This window comes from Bombina bombina, chromosome 2 (genome assembly GCF_027579735.1).
Source record: "Bombina bombina isolate aBomBom1 chromosome 2, aBomBom1.pri, whole genome shotgun sequence".
In the NCBI taxonomy this organism is placed as follows: domain Eukaryota; kingdom Metazoa; phylum Chordata; class Amphibia; order Anura; family Bombinatoridae; genus Bombina; species Bombina bombina.
The window spans coordinates 679,977,780-680,001,621 of record NC_069500.1 but is presented as its reverse complement, the minus strand read 5'-3'; the positions used below and the strand labels follow the sequence as shown (position 1 = coordinate 680,001,621).

At 37.3% G+C, this 23,842-nt stretch overlaps 1 protein-coding gene across 1 annotated transcript in view; it reads right to left on the bottom strand.

The window, feature by feature from the left end:
• Positions 1–19,563, bottom strand: part of ACER2 (alkaline ceramidase 2) — a 42,744-nt gene extending 23,181 nt beyond the window's left edge. Inside the window, exons 1-2 of the mRNA XM_053702653.1 lie at positions 18,796–19,563; positions 2,583–2,697 (exon numbers count right to left, since the gene is read on the bottom strand). Coding sequence (XP_053558628.1) covers positions 2,583–2,697; positions 18,796–18,903 — 223 coding nt within the window. The 5' untranslated portion in view covers positions 18,904–19,563. The remainder of the gene's footprint in view (positions 1–2,582; positions 2,698–18,795) is intronic.
• Positions 19,564–23,842: the final 4,279 nt, after the last annotated feature.

Below are 23,842 nucleotides of genomic sequence, written 5' to 3'. Positions count from 1 at the left end.
TCACATAAATCACATTTATTTAAATGAATAGGAAATCTGGCTTCCCCACATTCAGAACACAGTCTATCTGGTAGTTCAGACATGTTAAACAGGCATAAACTTGATAACAAAGTACAAAAAACGTTTTAAAATAAAACCGTTACTGTCACTTTAAATTTTAAACTGAACACACTTTATTACTGCAATTGCGAAAAAACATGAAGGAATTGTTCAAAATTCACCAAATTTTCACCACATTGTCTTAAAGCCTTAAAAGTATTGCACACCAAATTTGGAAGCTTTAACCCTTAAAATAACGGAACCGGAGCCGTTTTGAACTTTAACCCCTTTACAGTCCCTGGTATCTGCTTTGCTGAGACCCAACCAAGCCCCAAGGGGAATACGATACCAAATGACGCCTTCAGAAAGTCTTTTCTATGTATCAGAGCTCCTCACACATGCGACTGCATGTCATGCCTCTCAAAAACAAGTGCGCAACACCGGCGCGAAAATGAGGCTCTGCCTATGCTTTGGGAAAGCCCCTAAAGAATAAGGTGTCTAAAACAGTGCCTGCCGATATTATTATATCAAAATACCCAGATAAAATGATTCCTCAAGGCTAAATATGTGTTAATAATCAATCGATTTAGCCCAGAAAAAGTCTACAGTCTTAATAAGCCCTTTTTGAAGCCCTTATTTACGATCGTAATAAACATGGCTTACCGGATCCCATAGGGAAAATGACAGCTTCCAGCATTACATCGTCTTGTTAGAATGTGTCATACCTCAAGCAGCAAGAGACTGCTCACTGTTCCCCCAACTGAAGTTAATTGCTCTCAACAGTCCTGTGTGGAACAGCCATGGATTTTAGTGACGGTTGCTAAAATCATTTTCCTCATACAAACAGAAATCTTCATCTCTTTTCTGTTTCTGAGTAAATAGTACATACCAGCACTATTTCAAAATAACAAACTCTTGATTGAATAATAAAAACTACAGTTAAACACTAAAAAACTCTAAGCCATCTCCGTGGAGATGTTGCCTGTACAACGGCAAAGAGAATGACTGGGGTAGGCGGAGCCTAGGAGGGATCATGTGACCAGCTTTGCTGGGCTCTTTGCCATTTCCTGTTGGGGAAGAGAATATCCCACAAGTAAGGATGACGCCGTGGACCGGACACACCTATGTTGGAGAAATAATAACGTGCTCGAGTAGGTTTAACAAATTAACATATTATCATGGGAAGGTACCATAACAAATTAACTAAAAAGCAAGGCTAATTCCAGCAAAAATTAAAGCTAATAAACGTACAGGCCCCAGGATAGGTATTATAGTAGACTAAAGTTAGTATGACAAATTGCTGCCAAACCAGTAAAGTAGCCAAAATACCACACTACCAGGGAGAAGCACAGTAACCAATTAACTAAAAAGCAAGACCGAATCTCACAACAAATTATCGCTAATAAAGGTGAAGGTAAAGAGGTAGCGAGGAAGCTAAAATCAGTTAAGTAACTCCAAATTTAAATATAAACTATATGGTGGCTGCCAGCTCAGGGAAACGCGTTTTTTACCTATATAATTTTTAATCGTAATTTCTAATAAAACTTATATTTTATATCCCTGCTGGGTCTCCTTTGTCCCTGCATGCATGGGCATGCTTACATCTTTCTCTACTCTCATTATACATTTTGAACAACGGACAGTGAGCACCCCCCACGTTACTTAATAGATAAAAACGATCAATATAATTCTTCTAGAATTTCTAGACCTCTTTATGGGATAAATCATTTGTGGGGCCTTAATTGACAATTACCCCTTACAAACCACTATATTAATTATAGTATTGCAATTGATATCATTATTATTTTTAATTAACTCTGCGCAGAGTAGTAACTCTTTTTCTACTGACTAGTAACCTTTTTTCTTTAATGGTAAACTATAGTGACATTTTCCCAGACATTTATATACCAGAATCAGCATATAAATAAGTGTAGTCTTTTGTATATATATATGGTAAATAAATGCAAAAAAAACAAACAATCATATTAATCTATTTACATGTCCAGAAAACAGAAGTATTATTATTGTGTATATTAATTATAGGTTCTAAGATAGCAAACAAGCTTCTCACGTACATGCTTAACTGAAGCAATACAAAAAAAACAATCATCGCTCACACTATTATTGGTCACGTAAGACAATGTGAACGCATTTCCCCTGTAAGAAAAGTGCAGTCTGTTTGTGGAATGCAAAAACGAAATGCCAAACTAGAGATAACACTTTTTTGGAAAGCAAATATGTGAACATTTTGTTTGTTCGTTTCTTTGAGAGATTTATGCATTAGGCAACAATACCAGGAACCACATGTCAGACTAAATGAAAACAATTGTTTAGCATGAATGCTGGATATGGAAGTGGAGGACATAAATAAGGGACTGTGTCAGCTGATGTCATTGTAAGCAGCACAGCACTTTCAGTAATGAAGCTCAGCTCTAAACGTCACAGACAGGGTGCTGTTTAGGAACGTGCTGTACAGGAAACACAAAGGAACGCACTTATTTTCTCAGAGAACATGAATCAAGAAGACCAATTCTTACACTTACCGACAACAACAAGCAGCGTCCATATTAAATATATCCCACTGTTGAAGCAGGTTGCGTACTGACGGAACAGGCACATGCATATGGGTGGTAACACAAAAAACAAGATGTTGCTGATCTATAAGAAGAGATAAATGAAGAACAAAAAATTAAATAAGTAAATCAGCAAAGCCATAAGAAATAAAACTAAAAAGAAAAATATATGCTGGAAAATATTATTATTAAAAAAAAACCTCATTGTGCATATGTACTTGTAAAATATTTTATTTTATATTTAAATAGTAATCGCTATATCTGAATTTTGTTTTTAAATTATAGTATATATTTAATTCCAGAAAGATTAGCAAATATTTTTTTAATAAAGACGCATCTCAATTTTAATTTGCAAAGATCTTCAGATCTGCAAATATGTCTTAGAATTTTTTTTGTTAAATGGTTCATTGTTGTTAAATAATTACATACTCTAATTTTTTAGAGCATGTTATTTTAAGACTAGTGACCCTGCACCTCTATGTGTTTAACCCCTGCAAATTGATTAAACACATAGTAGAAATACCACTTTATACAACTCAGATGTATGGCTAGCACTGCTGATTGAATCAGCAGCAGTTTCCGCTTGGGACCGGCAGTGCATTGCGGGTGTAAAACACATAGAGGTGGAGGGTCACCAGTCTTAAAATTGCATGCTCTAATGAATAAGAGCATGTTATTTTTAGACTATAATGGCCCTTTAAATATTCTTGGTTTACCCATTCTAGTACTTGTTATTAATTATGTGACAGGCTTTTTTTCTCTGTATTATTATTATTATTATTATTATTATTACTACTACTACTATTAGCTGTAAAATCTAGAAATAGCAATGCACTCAGTATCCAGCAGATGTCCCTACAATCAATGCATAATAATAATAATATATTAAAATTATAAGGTCTATTAAAAGGGACAGTAAAGTCAAAACTAAATTTAAATTGATAGGATAGAGCATTTGCATTTTAAACAACTTTTAACTTTACTTTGGTTATCAATTTTCCTTAGTTATCTTGGTATCCATTGTTAAAGAGTAATCCTAGGTGAGCTCAGGAGCGTGCACATGTCTCCTCTGACATCTGGCAGCAGTGTTTACACAGTGTTTATAGCAAAGTGATACATAGTTACAAACACTGCTATAGAGAAGTGCAACCTACCTAGGTTTAGTCTTTAACAAAGAATACCAAAAGAACAAAGCAAATTTGATAATAGAAGTAAATTGTAAAGGTATTTAACCCCCTTAACGACCAGCGATGTACCTTGTACATTGCTGGTCTTTCAATAGGGCTTGTTTTTTGATAGCTCTGTCTCGCCACCAGCAGAAAGACTGCGCTATTTAAAGGAGGCAAGCAGGAGGGAGGGAGGTCATAATAGTGCAGTCTTGCTGTTGGCGGGGAGACTTGCACTGTTATTGGCAGAAAAACCCTTAACGACCAGCAACGTACACGTTAAGGTGTTATAAATGCATGCTCTATCTAAATCATAAAGGTTTTATTTTGACTTTACTGTCCCTTTAATGTTGGATATTGCAAACAATTTGAAATATAGTATGTGCTTGAAAAATCAACTAGAAAATACTTTTTTATAATTAAAGTCTATTTAAGATTTCAACATCTTGACTAATTTTCTACCTAGCTCTTGACTTTTCTCAGCGTCAAGCCTGAAGTATCCCAATTTAGATACAAGAGGTTCTTAGTCATCGCTTACAACCTAATTATCAAGGAGTGACAATTAACATTCAGATTCTTCCCATTACAGCTTTATTAGTGAGTCAGATGAACACAACCACATAACAATTTCTAGTGTACACATGCTTCATGGGTTGCAGATTTGCTTAACAAAGAGATATTATGTGCAAAAATCTGCTCCTTAGAGAGCTCAAACAACAAAATCAGTAACCTAGGTTTCAAAGTGCCATAAAGCAAGTAATAGTTTAAAGCAATTTGCAGCATTTTTTTTTAAACCTAACTTACATAATTGGGTTAATATCAGTTAGCCTTTTTTTACTGCCATACAAAAAAGGGTCTTTTATAGTTTATTGTGATCACACGCCACGTGTTAGGTTAGAAATTTCCTAGCAGAGCAGTGTAACCTGTACAGACCATTCTGTGCCAGTGTGCTTGCTTTGTCTTAAAAACAGAATCATCTGATCACATGACCTACTAGCTAATTGCACAACAGAAGGTAGTTCCAGTGGCAGGTGACTACAAAATGCTGAGGTAGTTAAAGGGACAAAAATGTGCACAAAATGCTTAGGGCATGTTATTATTGCATCATTACTTACATAGGTGCAGATGGGTTAAACGCATAGTTAAAGGCAGCTCCAGAGCAATGTACTACTAAGAGCAAGCTTAAAGGGCCATAATACCCAAATGTTTAAACACTTGAAAGTGATGCAGTATAGCTGTAAAAAGCTGACTAGAAAATATCACCTGAACATCTCTATGTAAAAAAGAAAGATATTTTACCTCAAAAGTTCCTCAGTAGCCACATCCCATTGTAAAGGATTTCTAAGCAGCATATTAGTGTGTCTGTCCTGGGACAGCTTAGGGGATGAGCCTTGTGAACTCTCATAATATTTCACCAATCAGGTAAAGGAAGCTTACTATGAAATCTCATGAGAGTTAAGTCAAATCTCATGAGATCACAGTAAGAGTTCATGACCTCAGCACTGCTGATGCTGATTGACTGCAGTTAATTTCTTCATTTTTTTTTACCTGCAGCTGGGAGCAGCGGAGTATAACTTTTTACAAATAACTTACTCTGCTGAGCTGAGGAGATTGTGAGGTAAAATATCTTCCTTTTTTACATAGAGATGCTCAGGTGATATTTTCCTGTCAGCTTTTTACAGTTATACTGCATCAGTTTCAAGTGATTTAGCATATGAGTATTATGTCCCTTTAAAACATATGATGAGCAAATTACAAGAGGCATCGGTGCATAACCACCAATCACCAGCTAGCGCCCAGCAGTGAATTGCCACTCCTGAGCTTACCTATGTACAATTTTCTACAAAATATAGCAAGAGAATGAAGTAAATTTAATAATAAACCATTTTAGATCTGCAACCACAAACAGGCCATAATGTAAAGGGACATGAAACCCAATTTTTTTCTTTTGTGATTTAAAAAGAGTATGCCATTTTAAACAACTTTCTAATTTACTTCTATTATCTCATTTGCTTAATTCTCTTGACATACTTTGCTGAAAAGCATATCTAGATAGGCTGCACATAGATGCTGCACATAGATGCCTTGTGTGATTGGCTCCCCCATGTGCATTGCTATTTCTTCAATAAAGGATATCTAAAGAATTAATCAAATTAGATAATAGAAGTAAATTGGAATGTTGTTTAAAATTGTATTCTCTACTTGAATCATGAAAGAAAATATTTGGGTTTAGTGTCCCTTTAAGGGGGGAAAAGGCAGCAACTAAGGTAGTGAGAAGCCACTAAACAAGTTATTTGCTCCTCAGTTGAGCGTGTTTCTTTTTATGCATACCTGTTAGGGGTCCTACCATAGAGCCACGTCGTTCCAGGAGCACAGCTAGGCAGCACAGGTTAGTGGGGAGGTTAATGCACATGGCTGCATATTTCTGGGAGAAGTGTAGATGTCCTCAGATTTACTTTGTGATTTGTAATAGAGGGAAAAAATGAGAATACTGTACTGGGCGCACTGGGCATAATGTTTGCGCTCTATAAAGTGGGATACTTATTATATATACCTAGGGAGGCTCAGAATCTGCTGATTGGTGGCTGCAAATATATGATTTTTGTCATTGGCTTTCAGCTAGCACCCAGTAATGCACTGCTTCTCCTTCAACAATGGGTACAAAGAGAATTAAAGGGACAGTCTAGTCAAAATTAAAGGTTCATGATTCAGATAGGACATGCTTTGTCCTCTTGGTATTTTTAGTTGAAAGCTAAGCCTAGGTAGGCTCATATGCTAATTTCGAAGCCCTTGAAAGGCGCTTCTTATCTGAATGCATGTGTGTGAAGTGTCTTCTTTATGAGCATCAAGTCCATTGGACACCCATAAAATATGCTAGGTTTCCTATTGTGTTGCCCATTGCTTAATGGAGGAGGCAAGTAAGAAAAATAGTTTACACAGTTTTTATTTTAAATATTTAATCAGGTAACATAATTAAAGAAAACTGCTCATATTAACCTTTGCTTTCACTAAATTATTTTAAAATGTAGTTACTATTTTACGTAGAAGAGGGTCACAGGGGATTGTTAAAAGAAAAGCAAATTAATCAGTACCACCCTGAGCCCTTGATAGGGAGCTTGCGGTCACCTATGTTAGCATCTCTAATATTCAGGGTCTAGACACCCCTTTTAGGACTTATGTACTCTGTAAACCATTTCTTTAGATCCGTAGTTACTAAATAACTGCTCTGATAAAATCAGAATAAAGCATATTCAGTGTTCTCCACAGAAAAGTTTGACAAGCTATGAAGTAGCTGGGTGGGAGCATTGTTATAATTTGCTATATTATAATTGTTATTTATAAATGTTACTTAATCTATCCAAAAATGTAATATTAGCTAAATCTTAGCTTAATGTTGGCTTTAAAGGGACAGGAAAACCTCAAAATTATCTTTCATGATTTAGATAGAACATACAATTGCAATCAACTTTCTAATTTACATCTATTATCAAATTTGATTCACTTTCTTTATATCCTTTGCTGAAGGACCAGCATTGACAGCTGAACACATCTAATTAGCCAATCACAAGAGACAAATGTGTGCAGGCATCAATCAACAGCTATTTCCCACTAGTGTAGGATATGTGTATATTCTTTTATTTCCCTTTAATTTTATCCAACTGGTCACTAAAATCAGCTGGGTGATGTGCCCATTAAATAGGACCTGTAATTATAATATCAAACTATCAGTTTGTGACCTATGGTGAATCTAACAAGCAACACTATCAATTAAACATTCTTATGTGTTCTTTAGGTGATTTGTCATCACGGCACACCTACTTAATAAAATTAGTTTTTTAATTGCAGGACTCATGATGAATCACAGAAGGCTTAGTGACTAAATATATCCCCTGTCATAAATACACTGTTCGTATTAAAAGAGATGAAACAACTCTCCTGGAATGACAGTTGGCATCTATGAACAAGGTTGGTCTAGGAAGCTTTAGGGCTACTATTCACTTTGATTCCATAAACACAGTTCCATGACATGTAAGGTACCCAGTGATCAGGCAGGAATATCAGGAAAAGCAGCAGGTCTAAGGTTAGCAAGCTATAGCGGACCTACTCTACAGAGGACACCGGGGGCAAATTGTTTTTAGGGCTCCCAAAAGTAACTCGGTATTTATCAATAGTAATAATGTGCATGCTGCTCTGTATAATGATTTTGGGGATAAACAGACAGTTCTGCATTCTGCACTAATAAAAGGCTCCTTTACGTTAGGATTGTACACATTCTGCACACATAGCTATGTATAGATTGGCTGCTATGGGTCCCTAGCACTTGAGCCCTGGTACAATTGCACCTGCTGCACCAAAGGTAGTAAGGAACATGCTTTTGATATGAAGTCTGAAGCATTGGGCCTACAGTCTCTTAAAGAAGGGCCATTCACACAGCTCACATTGAAAGGCACTGGAGTTATTAGTGCCTTTGTTGCTTTAAAAATAGAGCAGATTTTTGACTAATCACTTCAGCCATAAATAAAAAAAATTACAGTAATTATTTTTGTCTTTAACCCCTTCACCCAAATAGACGTAGAGAGAGAGAGAAAGAAAGAAAGAAAGAGAGAAAGAAAGAGAGAAAGAAAGAGAGAAAGAAAGAGAGAAAGAAAGAAAGAAAGAAAGAAAGAAAGAAAGAAAGAAAGAAAGAAAGAAAGAAAGAAAGAAAGAAAGAAAGAAAGAAAGAAAGAAAGAAAGAAAGAAAGAAAGAAAGAAAGAAAGAAAGAAAGAAAGAAAGAAAGAAAGAAAGAAAGAAAGAAAGAAAGAAAGAAAGAAAGAAAAAGAAAGAGAGAGAGAAAATAATGCTTAATTACATTTCAGTGAATAGACTACACAAAATCATAGGGGAAAATAGGAAATACAAAGTTCTGCCTATTCTTTGGAATATACCTCACAGAGATTCAAGATTATAACAATTAATTCAATACAACCTTACGTGTCTCTCAAAAGAACAGAATGCATGTTCTACTTTCTTAAAGGGACATAAAACCTACAATTTTTCTTTAGCGATTCAGATAGAACATACAATTTTAAACAACTTTCCAATGTACGTTATTAAGCAAATTTTCTTTGTTTTCTTGATATCCTTTGTTGAAAAGCAGAAAGGTAAGTTCAGGAGTGTGCACGTGTCTGCAGCACTGTAAGGCAGCAGTTTTGCAACAATGTTATACATTAGCAAGAGCACTATTTCCTGTCATGTAGTGCTCCAGACATTTGCACGTTACCGATCTAGATATCTCTTCAACAAATACTAACATGAGAATAAAGCAAATTTGATAACAGAAGTATATTGGAAGCTTTTGTAAAATTGTATTCTAAAACATGAAAGAAAAATGTTGGGTTTCATGTCCATTTAAAAGGGACATAAAAGTGCAAAAAGAAGAAGCGTTGATGATTTATAGATGTTTTATTATTTTACTATTGCTTACAGATAACTATGTATTTAACCCTTGCCATGGGGTTAAATACATAGTTAAAGTCATCTCCAGAGCAGCAATGTACTACTAGGACCTCTCTAAACACATTTGGTGAGCCAATGGCAAGAGGCATATGTGTGTAGCCACAAATCACCAGCTAGCTCCCAATAGTGCATTGCTGCTCTTGAACCTACCTAGGTATGATTTTAAAAAAGGATTTAAGATAATTAAGTAAATTTGATAATAGAAGTAAAGGAAAAAATCGCATGCTCTAAACCATGAAAGTTTAATTTGGACTTTCATTAACTTCATTAGACTAAAACCTAACCAAATGTTTTTTATATTTTTAAGTAAGATGCGCTAGCTTTGAAAACAGTCTACAAAACGTGTCTGAAAACTTTATCTGTAGTTTGTTAAGAGTTCAAGGCTCTTCCCTTACCGTATATAAATAAAGTGAGTACATGTTCTTCTTCCCTTGCCGTATATAAATAAAGTGAGTACATGTTCTTCTTCCCTTACCGTATATAAATAAAGTGAGTACATGTTCTTCTTCCCTTACCGTATATAAATAAAGTGAGTACATGTTCTTCTACCCTTACCGTATATAAAGTGAGTACATGTTCTTCTTTCCTTACCGTATATAAATAAAGTGAGTACATGTTCTTCTACCCTTACCGTATATAAAGTGAGTACATGTTCTTCTTTCCTTACCGTATATAAATAAAGTGAGTACATGTTCTTCTTCCCTTACCGTATATAAATAAAGTGAGTACATGTTCTTCTTCCCTTACCGTATATAAATAAAGTGAGTACATGTTCTTCTACCCTTACCGTATATAAAGTGAGTACATGTTCTTCTTCCCTTACCGTATATAAAGTGAGTACATGTTCTTCTTCCCTTACCGTATATAAATAAAGTGAGTACATGTTCTTCTTCCCTTACCGTATATAAATAAAGTGAGTACATGTTCTTCTTCCCTTACCGTATATAAATAAAGTGAGTACATGTTCTTCTTCCCTTACCGTATATAAATAAAGTGAGTACATGTTCTTCTTCCCTTACCGTATATAAATAAAGTGAGTACATGTTCTTCTTCCCTTACCGTATATAAATAAAGTGAGTACATGTTCTTCTTCCCTTACCGTATATAAATAAAGTGAGTACATGTTCTTCTTCCCTTACCGTATATAAATAAAGTGAGTACATGTTCTTCTTCCCTTACTGTATATAAATAAAGTGAGTACATGTTCTTCTTCCCTTACCGTATATAAATAAAGTGAGTACATGTTCTTCTTCCCTTACTGTATATAAATAAAGTGAGTACACGTTCTTCTTCCCTTACCGTATATAAATAAAGTGAGTACATGTTCTTCTTCCCTTACCGTATATAAATAAAGTGAGTACATGTTCTTCTTCCCTTACCGTATATAAATAAAGTGAGTACATGTTCTTCTTCCCTTACCGTATATAAATAAAGTGAGCACATGTTCTTCTTCCCTTACCGTATATAAATAAAGTGAGTACATGTTCTTCGTCCCTTACCGTATATAAATAAAGTGAGTACATGTTCTTCTTTCCTTACCGTATATAAATAAAGTGAGTACATGTTCTTCTTTCCTTACCATATATAAAGTGAGTACATGTTCTTCTTCTTCCCTTACCGTATCTAAATAAAGTGAGTACATGTTCTTCTTCCCTTACCGTATATAAATAAAGTGAGTACATGTTCTTCTTCTTCCCTTACCGTATATAAATAAAGTGAGTACATGTTCTTCTTCCCTTACCGTATATAAATAAAGTGAGTACATGGGGAGGCGCCGCTGCTGGCTGCCACACTTTCCTCAGGCTCCTGACCTCTTCTGGATTTGTCTTAATTTTAACCTTCTTACATTCAAAATTCATCATAATTATTTCAAGGACCAATACCGACTCCACATAACGCACAACTTGACTCATAAAAATTGAACGGATGAGATTACTAAAGTGAGATACTCAACGGATGGAAATATACTCCCACCGGACCATCTTACTACCAGAAAGAGATACCTTCAGCTGAACACCACAAACAAGGTACACTTAAACTAAAAAAAAAAAAAAAAAAAAAAGACTCAACCCATGCACAAATTGGGTTTTGGATTTCATCATCCATTTAGCAATGCTCAGATTTCATTTCTAAACACAAGAAAAACTAATTGATTAAATCTATTTTACTAAAATACATTGGTTTTAAAACCCCTGCATGCTTTCTTATCTGTTATCTACAATGCAGCCTGAAGTGCAAAATCTCACACCTCACTCTGGCCTGAATCCTATAGAGCATGGCAATGTAACCAGCCCCCACTGCTAACAATCCTACAAATACTAGAAGCTATTTTAACACCTTCACTGCAGAGGGAATGACCACCTATAAGCCCTCACTTCTGCACTCCTTAAGACCCCAAAAAGCGGTCGCAGCACTCAGTCCCTCACTAGTGGCTACCCTAAAATCACTCAGCATTTTTAAAGGGACCGACAGGGGCTGTCGTGGAGGAAAATCAAAATTTAAAGTTCTATATCCTGACACTATCACAGCTGCCCCACCACCCTGTCCCCCCACAAGCCCAATTGAAGTGATCCAACCTAAAAGCCACAAAAACCACACTATCAAATCAAGAAAATCTCGTTCTGTGATCCCTATTAGAAGACACGTTGTCTCTAAAGTACAGCGCAAAAACTCAGAATCCCAAGACTGTCCTATCAGAGCAATCCTATGCAATGCCAGATCAATAAAGAACAAAACAGCTATCATTTCCGACCTTATTGAAACATGCGAATTAGCATGCATCACAAAATCATGGTTAGATGAAAATGCAGGGCCTATTCTAGAGGCAGCTATTCCAGACAATTACACAGTGTTCTACCACCCGAGACAAGATCGCAAGGGAGGCAGAGTTATGATCTGTGCAAAATCATCCTTAAATCCCAGACCAATATCAGTCCACAAAACCCAATCTTTTGAATGTGTAGCTGCCAGCCTCAATAGAGAGAGGATTCCGAATACTGCTAATATACAGACCCCCAGGAGATGAGAAGAGATTTCTTCAGGAACTCCCAGACCTTTTGGCTGGCTTAATCCTTGAACACCCCAAATGGCTTATATTAGGAGACTTCAACACTTGGATTGACAACACCCTATCCCTGCTTGGGCAGGATCTCCTCAGCTTGATGAGTACACTCGGTTTTACACAAATCGTCACCACTCCCACCCACAGAAAAGGTCATACACTTGATCTAGTGTTTCAGTCTGGACTAAAAGTGTCACCAGTAACTGTAAACCCAGTTACCTGGTCAGACCAAAACTCCATTCACTTCTCCATTGTATCACAATCAACCAGACACCAGCCTCAGAACTTGGTCAAACACCGCTCATTAAAAGGGGTGACACCACTGGATGTAGCATCACATATGGATCTAAGTGAACTAATGGGCACCTGCGAAGACCCCAGCTCCTTAGTCCGACTCTACAACAACACCATGAGAGACACCCTAGAAAGCATTGCACCATCTTGCATACGCACTGTCCAAATCCACAACAATGCACCGTGGTTTGATAGCTCCATCAGAGAAATGAAAAGAACAGGACGTAAGCTTCAGAGAAAGTGGCGCAGAACACATGATCCAGAGGATAAAGCCGCTCTTACCAAACATCTAAATAAATATCAATCCAAGATAACTCAGAAAAAATCTTCATTTTTATCACGCGAAATTGCACTCTCCCACAATAGACCCAGGCAACTGTTTCGCACAGTAGAAAGGCTCTGCAAACCAGCATGCATGCTTAGCCCCACCAACTTTTCTCAGGATAAATATGAAGCATTTGCAAACTTCTTCAGAGACAAGATTTCCTCAATCTGAACCGCTATCACAGCAGGCCAAACAGTTACACACCAGAACCACTACAATGGAATGCCAGACTGCCCCAGTTTATGGTCCACTTTTACAAATGTGGATATAAAAGAAGTTAAAAACACCATACAAAGTTGCACCCTACTACGTGTGACTTAGACCCTGCTCCAACTCAGCTCATATCTGGATGCATTGAAACACTCGCCCCAGTCCTCACAAAAATACTGCAGTGTTCACTAAAAACAGGAGACTTTCCAGATCCTCTAAAAGAAGCTGTGGTAAAACCACTCCTAAAGAAACCTTTATTAGACCCAGACTGCATGACTAATTACAGACCAGTATCCAACCTCCCATTTCTGGGGAAAATAATTGAAAAAGTAGTGGCAACTCAACTGGAAGCCCATCTATCACGCCTAAACATATTCGATCCTTTCCAGTCAGGCTTCAGATGCCGCCACAGCACTGAAACAGCACTAGTCTGAGTGCTAAATGATCTCCTCATGGCAAGAGACAAAGGTGATTACTCCATTCTAACCCTCCTGGATCTCTCAGCTGCATTTCACACCATTGACCATAGGATTCTAATAGAGCGCTTGCAGTACATCTGTGGTCTAGGAGGCACAATCCTTAACTGGTTTAAATCCTTCCTCGCTGATCAAGCTCATCAGCACCAACAGAACTGGCCTGCGGAGTTCCACAAGGATCTATCCTGTCTCCCATGCTATTCGCAATTTACTTACTACCACTGAGGGACATCATTAACCGACATGGCCTAAGGTATCATTGTTACGCTGATGACACACAACTCTACTTCTCCTTTGCTCCAGATACTACAGACCCAACATGCCGCATAAACAGTTGCTTAACAGACCTCATAGAATGGATGAATGCTAGCTGTCTCAAAGTGAACCCGGACAAAACAGAGTTACTCTTGGTGAGGGGACCCCGGGCATCAAAAATATCCCACGATCACCCAACTGGCCTAGAGCTTGGAGGCTTTGAACTCGTTAGTTCAGCAAAGTTACGAAACCTCTGAGTGCTGATTGACGCTGGATCTTTTAAACAGCAGATTTCCTCCGCAATAAAATCTGCCTACTTTCATCTGAAAAACATAGCCAGGATACAACACTTAAAGGGACAGTTCACCCAAAAACTTTCTCCCCTTTAAATTATTCCCAATGATCCTTTTTACCTGCTAGAGTGTATTAAATTGATTGCAAGTAGCTCCTTTACTCATATTTCAGCATTTGAAATAGCTGATTTAGCTTGTGGTTTCCCAACCTATACTGAAAGTTTTGATACTGGCGTATACGCTATTGAATAGCCTAAGTAAACACAGCCAGCAGAATAGATTACACCCTCAGTGGGGGGCATGGTAGTTAAGTAATAAAATGATAATTTTCCATTGTTCTCTTTATGTATTGAGCGTTGGTGTTCCAGACAAATATAAGATAAGGAAGCAAGTCTGTGTACATAAAAGTGATAACATATTTTAAAATTGGCCTGCTGACCTTCAAAGCCTTAAACAACCAAGGCCCACAGTACCTAAAAGAGCTCCTGACACCCTACATCCCATCCCGTTCACTTAGGTCAGCCAACACATCCCTCCTCTCAGTGCCAAGAATAAGTACAAACTCAGGCTCCAGCGCATTCTGCCACGCTGCCCCTACTTTCTGGAACTCTTTACCGTGCGCAATCAGAGGCACCGTCCTTACAGACTTTAAAAAAAAAAGCTAAAGACCCACCTCTTCCATCAGGCATTCAGTCCGCTTATCTAACCTTCAGAAACTCCTAACTTTTATGTCTTATGTTGGTACAGTATATTTGTTAAGTGCTTTGAGTCTCACAGGGAGAAAAGTGCTATATATATCGCAAATTATTATTATTATATTATTATGTTCTTCTTCTTCCCTTACCGTATATAAATAAAGTGAGTACATGTTCTTCTTCCCTTACCGTATATAAATAAAGTGAGAACATGTTCTTCTTCCCTTACCGTATATAAATAAAAAGTGAGTACATGTTCTTCTTCCCTTACCGTATATAAATAAAAAGTGAGTACATGTTATTCTTCCCTGACCGTATATAAATAAAGTGAGTACATGTTCTTCTTCCCTTACCGTATATAAATAAAAAGTGAGTACATGTTCTTCTTCCCTTACCGTATATAAATAAAGTGAGTACATGTTCTTCTTCCCTTACCGTATATAAATAAAGTGAGTACATGTTCTTCTTCCCTTACCGTATATAAATAAAGTGAGTACATGTTCTTCGTCCCTTACCGTATATAAATAAAGTGAGTACATGTTCTTCTTCCCTTACCGTATATAAATAAAGTGAGTACATGTTCTTCTTCCCTTACCGTATATAAATAAAGTGAGTACATGTTCTTCTTCCCTTACCGTATATAAATAAAATGAGTACATGTTCTTCTTCCCTTACCGTATATAAATAAAGTGAGTACATGTTCTTCTTCCCTTACCGTATATAAATAAAGTGAGTACATGTTCTTCTTCCCTTACCGTATATAAATAAAGTGAGCACATGTTCTTCTTCCCTTACCGTATATAAATAAAGTGAGTACATGTTCTTCTTCCCTTACCGTATATAAATAAAGTGAGTACATATTCTTCTTTCCTTACCGTATATAAATAAAGTGAGTACATGTTCTTCTTTCCTTACCGTATATAAATAAAGTGAGTACATGTTCTTCTTTCTTTCATTTTTATCAAAATTAAGTCAAATGTACTTAAAGGGACAGTCTACATCAGAATTGTTATTGTTTAAAAAGACAGATAATCCCTTAATTACCCATTTCCCAGTTTTGCATAACCAACAGTTATAATAATACACTTTTTACCTCTGTGATTACCTTGTATCTAAGTCTCTGCAGACTGCCCCCTTATTTCAGTTCTTTTGACAGACTTGCATTTTAGCCAATCAGAGCCGACTCCTAGGTAACTCCACATGCGTGAGCAGAATCTTATCTATATGGCCCACAATCACTAACGCCTTCTATTTGTGAAAAACTGTCAAATGCTTTCAGATAAGAGGCGGCCTTTAAGGGCAAAAAAATAGCATATGAGCCTACCTAGGTTTAGCCTTCAACTAAGAATACAAAGATAACAAAGCCCAATTAAAAAAAAATTGAAAAGTTGTTTAAAATTACATGCCCTATCTGAATCATGAAAGTTTATTTTTGACTTGACTGTCCCTTTAAGATGTCAGCCTATTTTACTTTTTAAATTAAACATTTTTTATTTAGACAAAACATGCAATCTTAAACAACTTTCCAATTTACTTAAATTATCAAATTTGCTTTGGTCTCTGTATCCTTTGTTGAAATGTAAAGCTAAGTAGGCGGATAGTAGCTTAGGAGTGTGCATATGCCTGTTTGTACACTCCTACAGGCCCATTTATCAAGCTCCGTACGGAGCTTGAAGGGCCGTGTTTCTGGCGAGTCTTCAGACTCGCCAGAAACACAACTTATGAAGCAGCGGTCTAAAGACCGCTGCTCCATAACCCTGTCCGCCTGCTCTGAACAGGCGGACAGGAATCGCCGGACATCAACCCGATCGAATACGATCGGGTTGATTGACAGCTCCCTGCTGGCGGCCGATTGGCCGCGAGTCAGCAGGGGGCGGCGTTGCACCAGCAGCTCTTGTGAGCTGCTGGTGCAATGTTAAATGCGGAGAGCGTATTGCTCTCCGCATTTAGCGAGGTCTTGCGGACCTGATCCGCAGTGTCGGATCAGGTCCGCAAGCCCTTTGATAAATGGGCCTGCTAAGCTTTGCTGAAGTGTGAAGCTAAGTATGCTTAGTAGTGTACACATGCCTGTGTGTACACTAATAAGCTTCTATCAGCCTACTTAGATTAATAGAAGTAAATTGGAAAATGTTTATTAAAGTGTTCATGCTTTATCCAATCCATTTGTTTAATTTTGAATTGACTACCCCTTTAAGTGGCCAAAATACAGCACTGGATTTTGAGTAGAAACAGGAAAAAAAAGGATAGTAATAATAAGTATTCCTCCTCATACTACAAATCCTGAACTGAATTCTATGTCTATTTCTGCTGTCTATCTCCTTATTAACATTCTGTCAAACTAAATTGAAATACTCCTACATGTTTCTGAAAAGAAATAATGTTTTGAAGGACCTTTCCTCCAGTATACCAGCAAGGGGTGAGCCTTTCCCATGGGATAGACTGTGGTTATCAACTTGTATGCTCACATATTTCTATTGTTAGCAAAACTGTTGAACATGAACAGATAGCCAGAACTTTGTGATACTAGCAAATTCTTTGTACCACTAGTCTTAAAAAGGGATATTCCAGACAAAATTGGAATCCACATGGATGCATTTTAGTTTTGAATATAAGAATCTTGTTATATACTGTACTTGTATTAGCAAAAATGCTTATAATAAAAGCTATGCACCGTGCACCAGCACTTTAAACACAGCAGTTGCTCAGAGAACCGAAGGTACTTGTACCATCTGGTAATTACTCAATTTGTTAAAGGGGCACTGAACCCAAATGTTTATTTTTGTGATTCAGATAGAGCATGCAATTTTAAGCAACTTTCTAATTTACTCCTATTACCATTTTTTCTTCGTTCTCTTGCTATCTTTATTTGGGGGGAAAAAGGCATCTAAGCTATTTTTGGTTCAGTCCTCTGGACAGCACTTTTTTATTGGTGGATGAATTTATCCACCAATCAGCAAGAACAACCCAGGTTGTTCACCAAAAATGGGCTGGCATCTAAACTTACGTTCTTGCATTTCAAATAAAGATACCAAGAGAATGAAAAAATGTGATAATAGGAGTAAATTAGAAAGTTACTTAAAATTGCATGCTCTATCTGAATCACGAAATAAATAAATTTGGGTTCAGTGTCCCTTTAATTGCTGACATGATAAAAGTCCTACTGGCACTCTGAGCAGCTGAAGTATTTAAAATACTGGCACACTGAGAATATCTAGCTTCACATGCATGTGGCACGTGCATGGAAAAATATTAACACTAAAACAGTGATAACTTTTACTAGAAGCATTTTTGCCAATACATTCATATTGTAAATATGTTTCTTATCAATGATCTAATTCATTTATGTGCATTTAAATTGTGACCAGAATGTTAATGACTGTTTGTAGTAGCCATAGGCCTTCCATCATACGTGCAAATGGCTACTTGACATACAGAAAACATTAAAAATTGAAAAAATGAAATATTAGTCGATGCCATAGGCTGTCATCTTGCAGAGTCCCTATATGTGTTATTGGTTTTAAGAAACCTAAATTATAAGCTCCCACTAGAGGGCCAAATGGTCTCATTTGCCATCTGTATGTTAACTTTTATTTACTGTTCATGATACAATAACTGCATAACTGTATAGGAGTCACAGCAGAATATACTGGTGCTGTATAAATATATAAAGATATTAAACCCATCTGTTTATATTTATTTGATAGATAGGGGATTGAACATAATTATTTATTTATGATGAGCCAATATTAATAAAGAAATAACAGATTTAGATGAACTAGAAGTTTATCTAGAATGGGACTTTTCTGTTCATAATTAGACTTATTAGGAGCCATTTGAGAGAATACCATTGAGACAAGATTTGTTTTATATTCAATTTAAGAGGCAAACATCAAGCTAGAAATAATACACACCGTGTTGTAAAACTCAGCGATGGTGGGCACAATCTTGTAGTTGTCCTCACACCAGTCCACTTCTGAGCTGCCAGCTTGAAGTTGATCCCAAATCTTCAGTGACTCCATGGGTAGATAAAGACTTTTTATGGGAGCTTTTTTTGTTGTTGATAAGTTGGTGCAGATATTGGCACAATGCAGAGATCCTTGCACCTGCTTAGGGACCACCTGTAGTGGCTCAGAACAAGTTGAGTGACTGCGGACAGTTACGATCTAGCTGAGATGAAGCTTCTCCTGTGATGTCTTAATATATGGAGCCAGGTGTAGCGAACACAAAGACAGCTACAATATTATATGATCTGAGTTGCTTTGTTGATGAGACCAGCTAATTAGCAAACTCCAGTAATTAATGTGTGAGCAATACAGGTTCAGAATAATACAGTAGTGGCTGATTCCAGTGACTGCCTTGTAGAACCAGTCTATTGTTTGTGAGTAGATTTAAATGCTGTAAATCTTAGGTTCAAGTAATATTGTGTGTCAGCTTTCCACATGTTATATAATGCTGTATTCAAGGTCCTGTATGGGCTCAAAATACACTGCGCATCAGATACAATAGCTGCTCACTATGAATTCTGAATCTATGTAAACTTCAATCAGGGCAGCAATGGCCCCTGCTGTGCGATGGGGGTCTGCAGAGGAGTCTTCACAGAGGTACCGTGAGGTCATATAAACTCTAGCTTTGCTCCAATGTGCTTGGCTGCTCTGTGCCATCTGCCTGATGCTGACAAGTATTAATAGTCTTAGTCTGCACAGTGTGAGCCCTCCCTCTGGGATGGCTGAACAGCGATTATAGGCACCACATAAAACCATCACGCCTCTAATGTGCACACACTACAGACTCCTCCTATCTGTTGTTCCTCAGCAGTCAGCAGGGCCTCAGTCTGGATCTTCTTTAAAAAAAATTAGTGCAGTGCCCCTTTCCACTCATCTCTCCCCTGGATATCCTGCAGTTTGCAGATTTTTCTTTTACTGATTTGCTATTGTATCTTCATTTTTCGTTACTAGTAGCTATTCTATTTTCTGCTTTTTGCTACCCAGCATCTCACTGAAAATATTGTTTCCAATAAAATAAAAGTTCAGTTGTGTAAGGTTTGTGCTTTTTGTGAGACGTTACAGCCATGTTCTCATAAAAGTATGCGGCATGTGACTGCTTTATCATTTGACAAATATGTTGTTTTGATGTTAAGATTTCTCAACAAATCTGAAAAACAAAACTGATTTAGTAAGCAAGATTGAGAGTATATTAGGCAATATATCTAGTAAGCCAGGAATAATTTAGTTATACAGGTAGCCCTCAGTTTACGCCGAGGTTAGGTTCCAGAAGGAATGGTTGTAAATCGAAACCTTTGTAAATTGAAACCCAGTTTATAATGTAAGTCAATGGGAAGTGAGGGAGTTAGGTTCCAGGCCTGTCTCAAAATTGTCATAAGTAACACCTAATACATTATTTTTAAAGCTTTGAAATGAAGACTTTAAATGCTAAACAGCGTTATAAACCTAATAAAATAATCAAACAACACAGAATATATAATTAAACTAAGTTAAATTAACAAAAAACATTTGCTAAACAGCATTATAAACCTAATAAAATAATCACACAACACAGACTTCACTTGCATTTTTCTGCAAACAGTTCTTTCTATGCATTCCAACCTGGACTGATTTATAGACAGGAAGATCTTGTTCCTTTGAAATCTGCTCAATAGCTCAGGTCTGGTTAAACCGATTAATTTCAGGTTGCTTGGCTTTGCTGCAACACAAGCGGACAGCTCCACCTACTGGCTATTTTAATAAATGCACTGCTTCTCAATGCTTTTCAATAGTAGTCACATGACTGGAAAAAAAGGTTGTTATTCTGAAACGGTGTAAATTGAACCGTTGTAAAACGAGGGCCACCTGTACTACAGAATAAGCTCTGGCTGAAAATTGATACTGAAAGCTATTGTTTTGTGTAAAAAGGGTTCATCAATTTGTATGACAAATATTTTGAAATTGCCTAGTTCTTGTTTCCCCCCCTGATACAGCTTTTAGAAATCTTTCTATAAAGCTATGAACTTGTGTCGGCCAGTATCTGTACAAAAATACATTCCTATTATCTGCTCTTTTATTTAATTAATATATAAAATGTGTGTGTGTATGATTTTATTCCATATTAAACCATGTTAGCATTTTTTTGTCTACAAAATTCCAGTGAGCGTGGGAATATTTAATAGATAAATTCAATAATAAGCTTTTCAGCTAAAAGATAATATATATCTTCATATGTCCCTTTAACTGGTGAAAAACTTTAGAATAGGAGTGCTCAGACTAGTGAGTTGTGATCTACTTATTTGTAAAATTTGTCACTGAGATCTACTTATGCCAAATTTAAGAAAACTGCACATATTGCATGCAGCATGCTCCAAATGCTAAAAATCAGGGTGTTCTTTTTTTCACATGCATAGTACATAGGGTTAAAGGGACAGTCAATTAAAAAAAAATATGTTGTTTAAAGTTAAAGTAAACTATCCACAAGCTCTACGGCAACGCAAAATACCGCTTAAAATATGTTGAGTTTAGTTCAAGATTTTGTAAAATCTTCTCTTTCTTTCATGTAATTGGCAAGAGTCCATGAGCTAGTGATGTATGGGATATACAATCCTACCAGGAGGGACAAAGTTTCCCAAACCTCAAAATGCCTATAAATACACCCCTCACCACACCCACAATTCAGTTTTACAAACTTTGCCTCCTATGGATGTGGTGAAGTAAGTTTGTGCTAAGATTTCTACGTTGATATGCGCTTCTCAGCATTTTGAAGCCCGGTTCCTCTCAGAGTGCAGTGAATGTCAGAGGGATGTGAAGGGAGTATCACCTATTGAATGCAATGGTTTTCCTCACGGGAGATCTATTTCATAGGTTCTCTGTTATCGGTCGTAGAGATTCATCTCCTACCTCCCTTATTCAGATCAACAATATACTCTCATATTTACCCGAGTAATCCTAGGATTACCCAAACGCTTCTGGATAAAGCTAATGCGTACACTGTAATTCCCCCATCTTCACTATCTTTTTTGCCTCCACCTGGGGGGTTTAAGGGGTTTAAACCCCCCAGGCAGAGGCAAAAAAAATAGTGAAGATGGGGAAATTACAGTGCACTGTATATATGTGTGTTTAGAGATTAGGTTCTGTAGCTGTTATGAGCGCTGTGATCAGCTGAGCGCTGTGATTAACTTTAAGCAGGTAGCTTTATCCAGAAGCGTTTAAGCAGGTAGCATTATCCAGAAGCGTTTGGGTAATCCTAGGATTACCCTGGTAAAGCCCGATGTATGATCTTACATCGTGCTTTACCCACAGCCGCTGGGGTAATGTCAGTTTTACCCGTGTAATGATACGATTACCTGGATATCTGACTTTACCCATACTATATATACACTCACACACACAAGTATATATTTATATGTGTATATATATATATATGTGTGTGTGTGTATATTTGTCTAAATATGTGTATGTGTGTATGTATACATGTCTATAGACTCGATGTGTATAAGTGAGTATACATGTGTATATGTGTTTAAATGTGTAACTAGGTATGTGTAAACATATATACACATACAGATACATAAATACACATGTAAACACTTATATATAAATATATGTACACATTTTTCAACATTTTTCCACGCATATAAACACTGATGTTCAAAAACAGTGCAAGATAAGTTACATGGTATGTCAATAATAGGTACAACATTCTATATAGTGCTATCTGAGAAGACAGTTCCAGTCCAACAGTTGATGCTGTTAAAGTATGAGGGAAATGTAGAAGCATGTATCCTTCTGGAAAGATTAGAGGAGTGGTCAGTCTCTTCGGGAGAAGATACCGATGGAGAATGCTAGGTGTATAACAGGTGTTCATGGGTAGACAACAAATGTAATTTAAAGTGATTATCAATCCTAGCGTTTATGAAATGCTAGGATTGACCATTGGAACAAATAAAGGGGACTTTCATTCATGAAATATAAAATACTTCATGCTTAAAGCTCCTTTATTTGTTTCAAGCGTTCGCCGCACTGAGCTGCTCAGGCAGCACACTGCAGAACGCTGTTTTGCTAAGAGGTGAAGTTTCCGCCTCTTAGAAAATAGCCATGCAGGAAATCTGGCGCCACACGTAATGCCACTTCAACACAGGTCATGTCATCATGTTTTTTCAATATTAGTGTACTCTAACACCCATCACATTGATGTGGATGACATTTACATAGTAAATAACAAAGGAGAATGGTTATGGTGAAATAGAAATATTTTTAATTTTTACGTGACTTTTTGGATTAGGTTGCTGAGCTGCCTGTGGTGGATAGCCTTGTCCTCCTTGTTCCTGCAGATGTGGGTGTTTTTGCTGGTGTGCTGTTGGCCGATGATACGCTGTGATAGGCTGTGTCTTGCTGGTGTGTAAAGTGTTCCACAACACACCCAACAGCTGATTATGTTCTCTGGATCTATTGTCCGCCTGCAGCTGCATATCAACCAGCCATCTCATCATATGTGACTGATTGGCCACAGTTACCTTGAACAATGTTGCCATGTCTCTCTGCAGTGCTAGGCTCTGTCTGTGGAACCTCTCTGTGCTTCTGAGGAGCTTCCTCTGGATCCTAATGTATTCAGTATCCAGGGGAGTCTCCAATGTATACTCAGACTGTTGAGCAACATGGCTGGCAGTTGTTTGAGTGCCAGGAGTCCGGAAAACAGGTGATGCTGGTGAACGTGCTGCTGCTGCTAGATGTGCAATTGCTGAAGCTGCAGCTTCTTGGGATGGAATTGATGAAGCTGCTGCTGAAGCTGATGTTGGTGCTTCTGCTGAAGCTGATGCTGGTGCTTCTTCTGAAGCTGCTGCTGAAGCTGATGCTGGTGCTTCTTCTGAAGCTGCTGCTGAAGCTGATGTTGGTGCTTCTTCTGAAGCTGCTGCTGAAGCTGATGTTGGTGCTTCTGCAGAAGCTGCTGATGCTGTATGTTGAATTTCTGAAG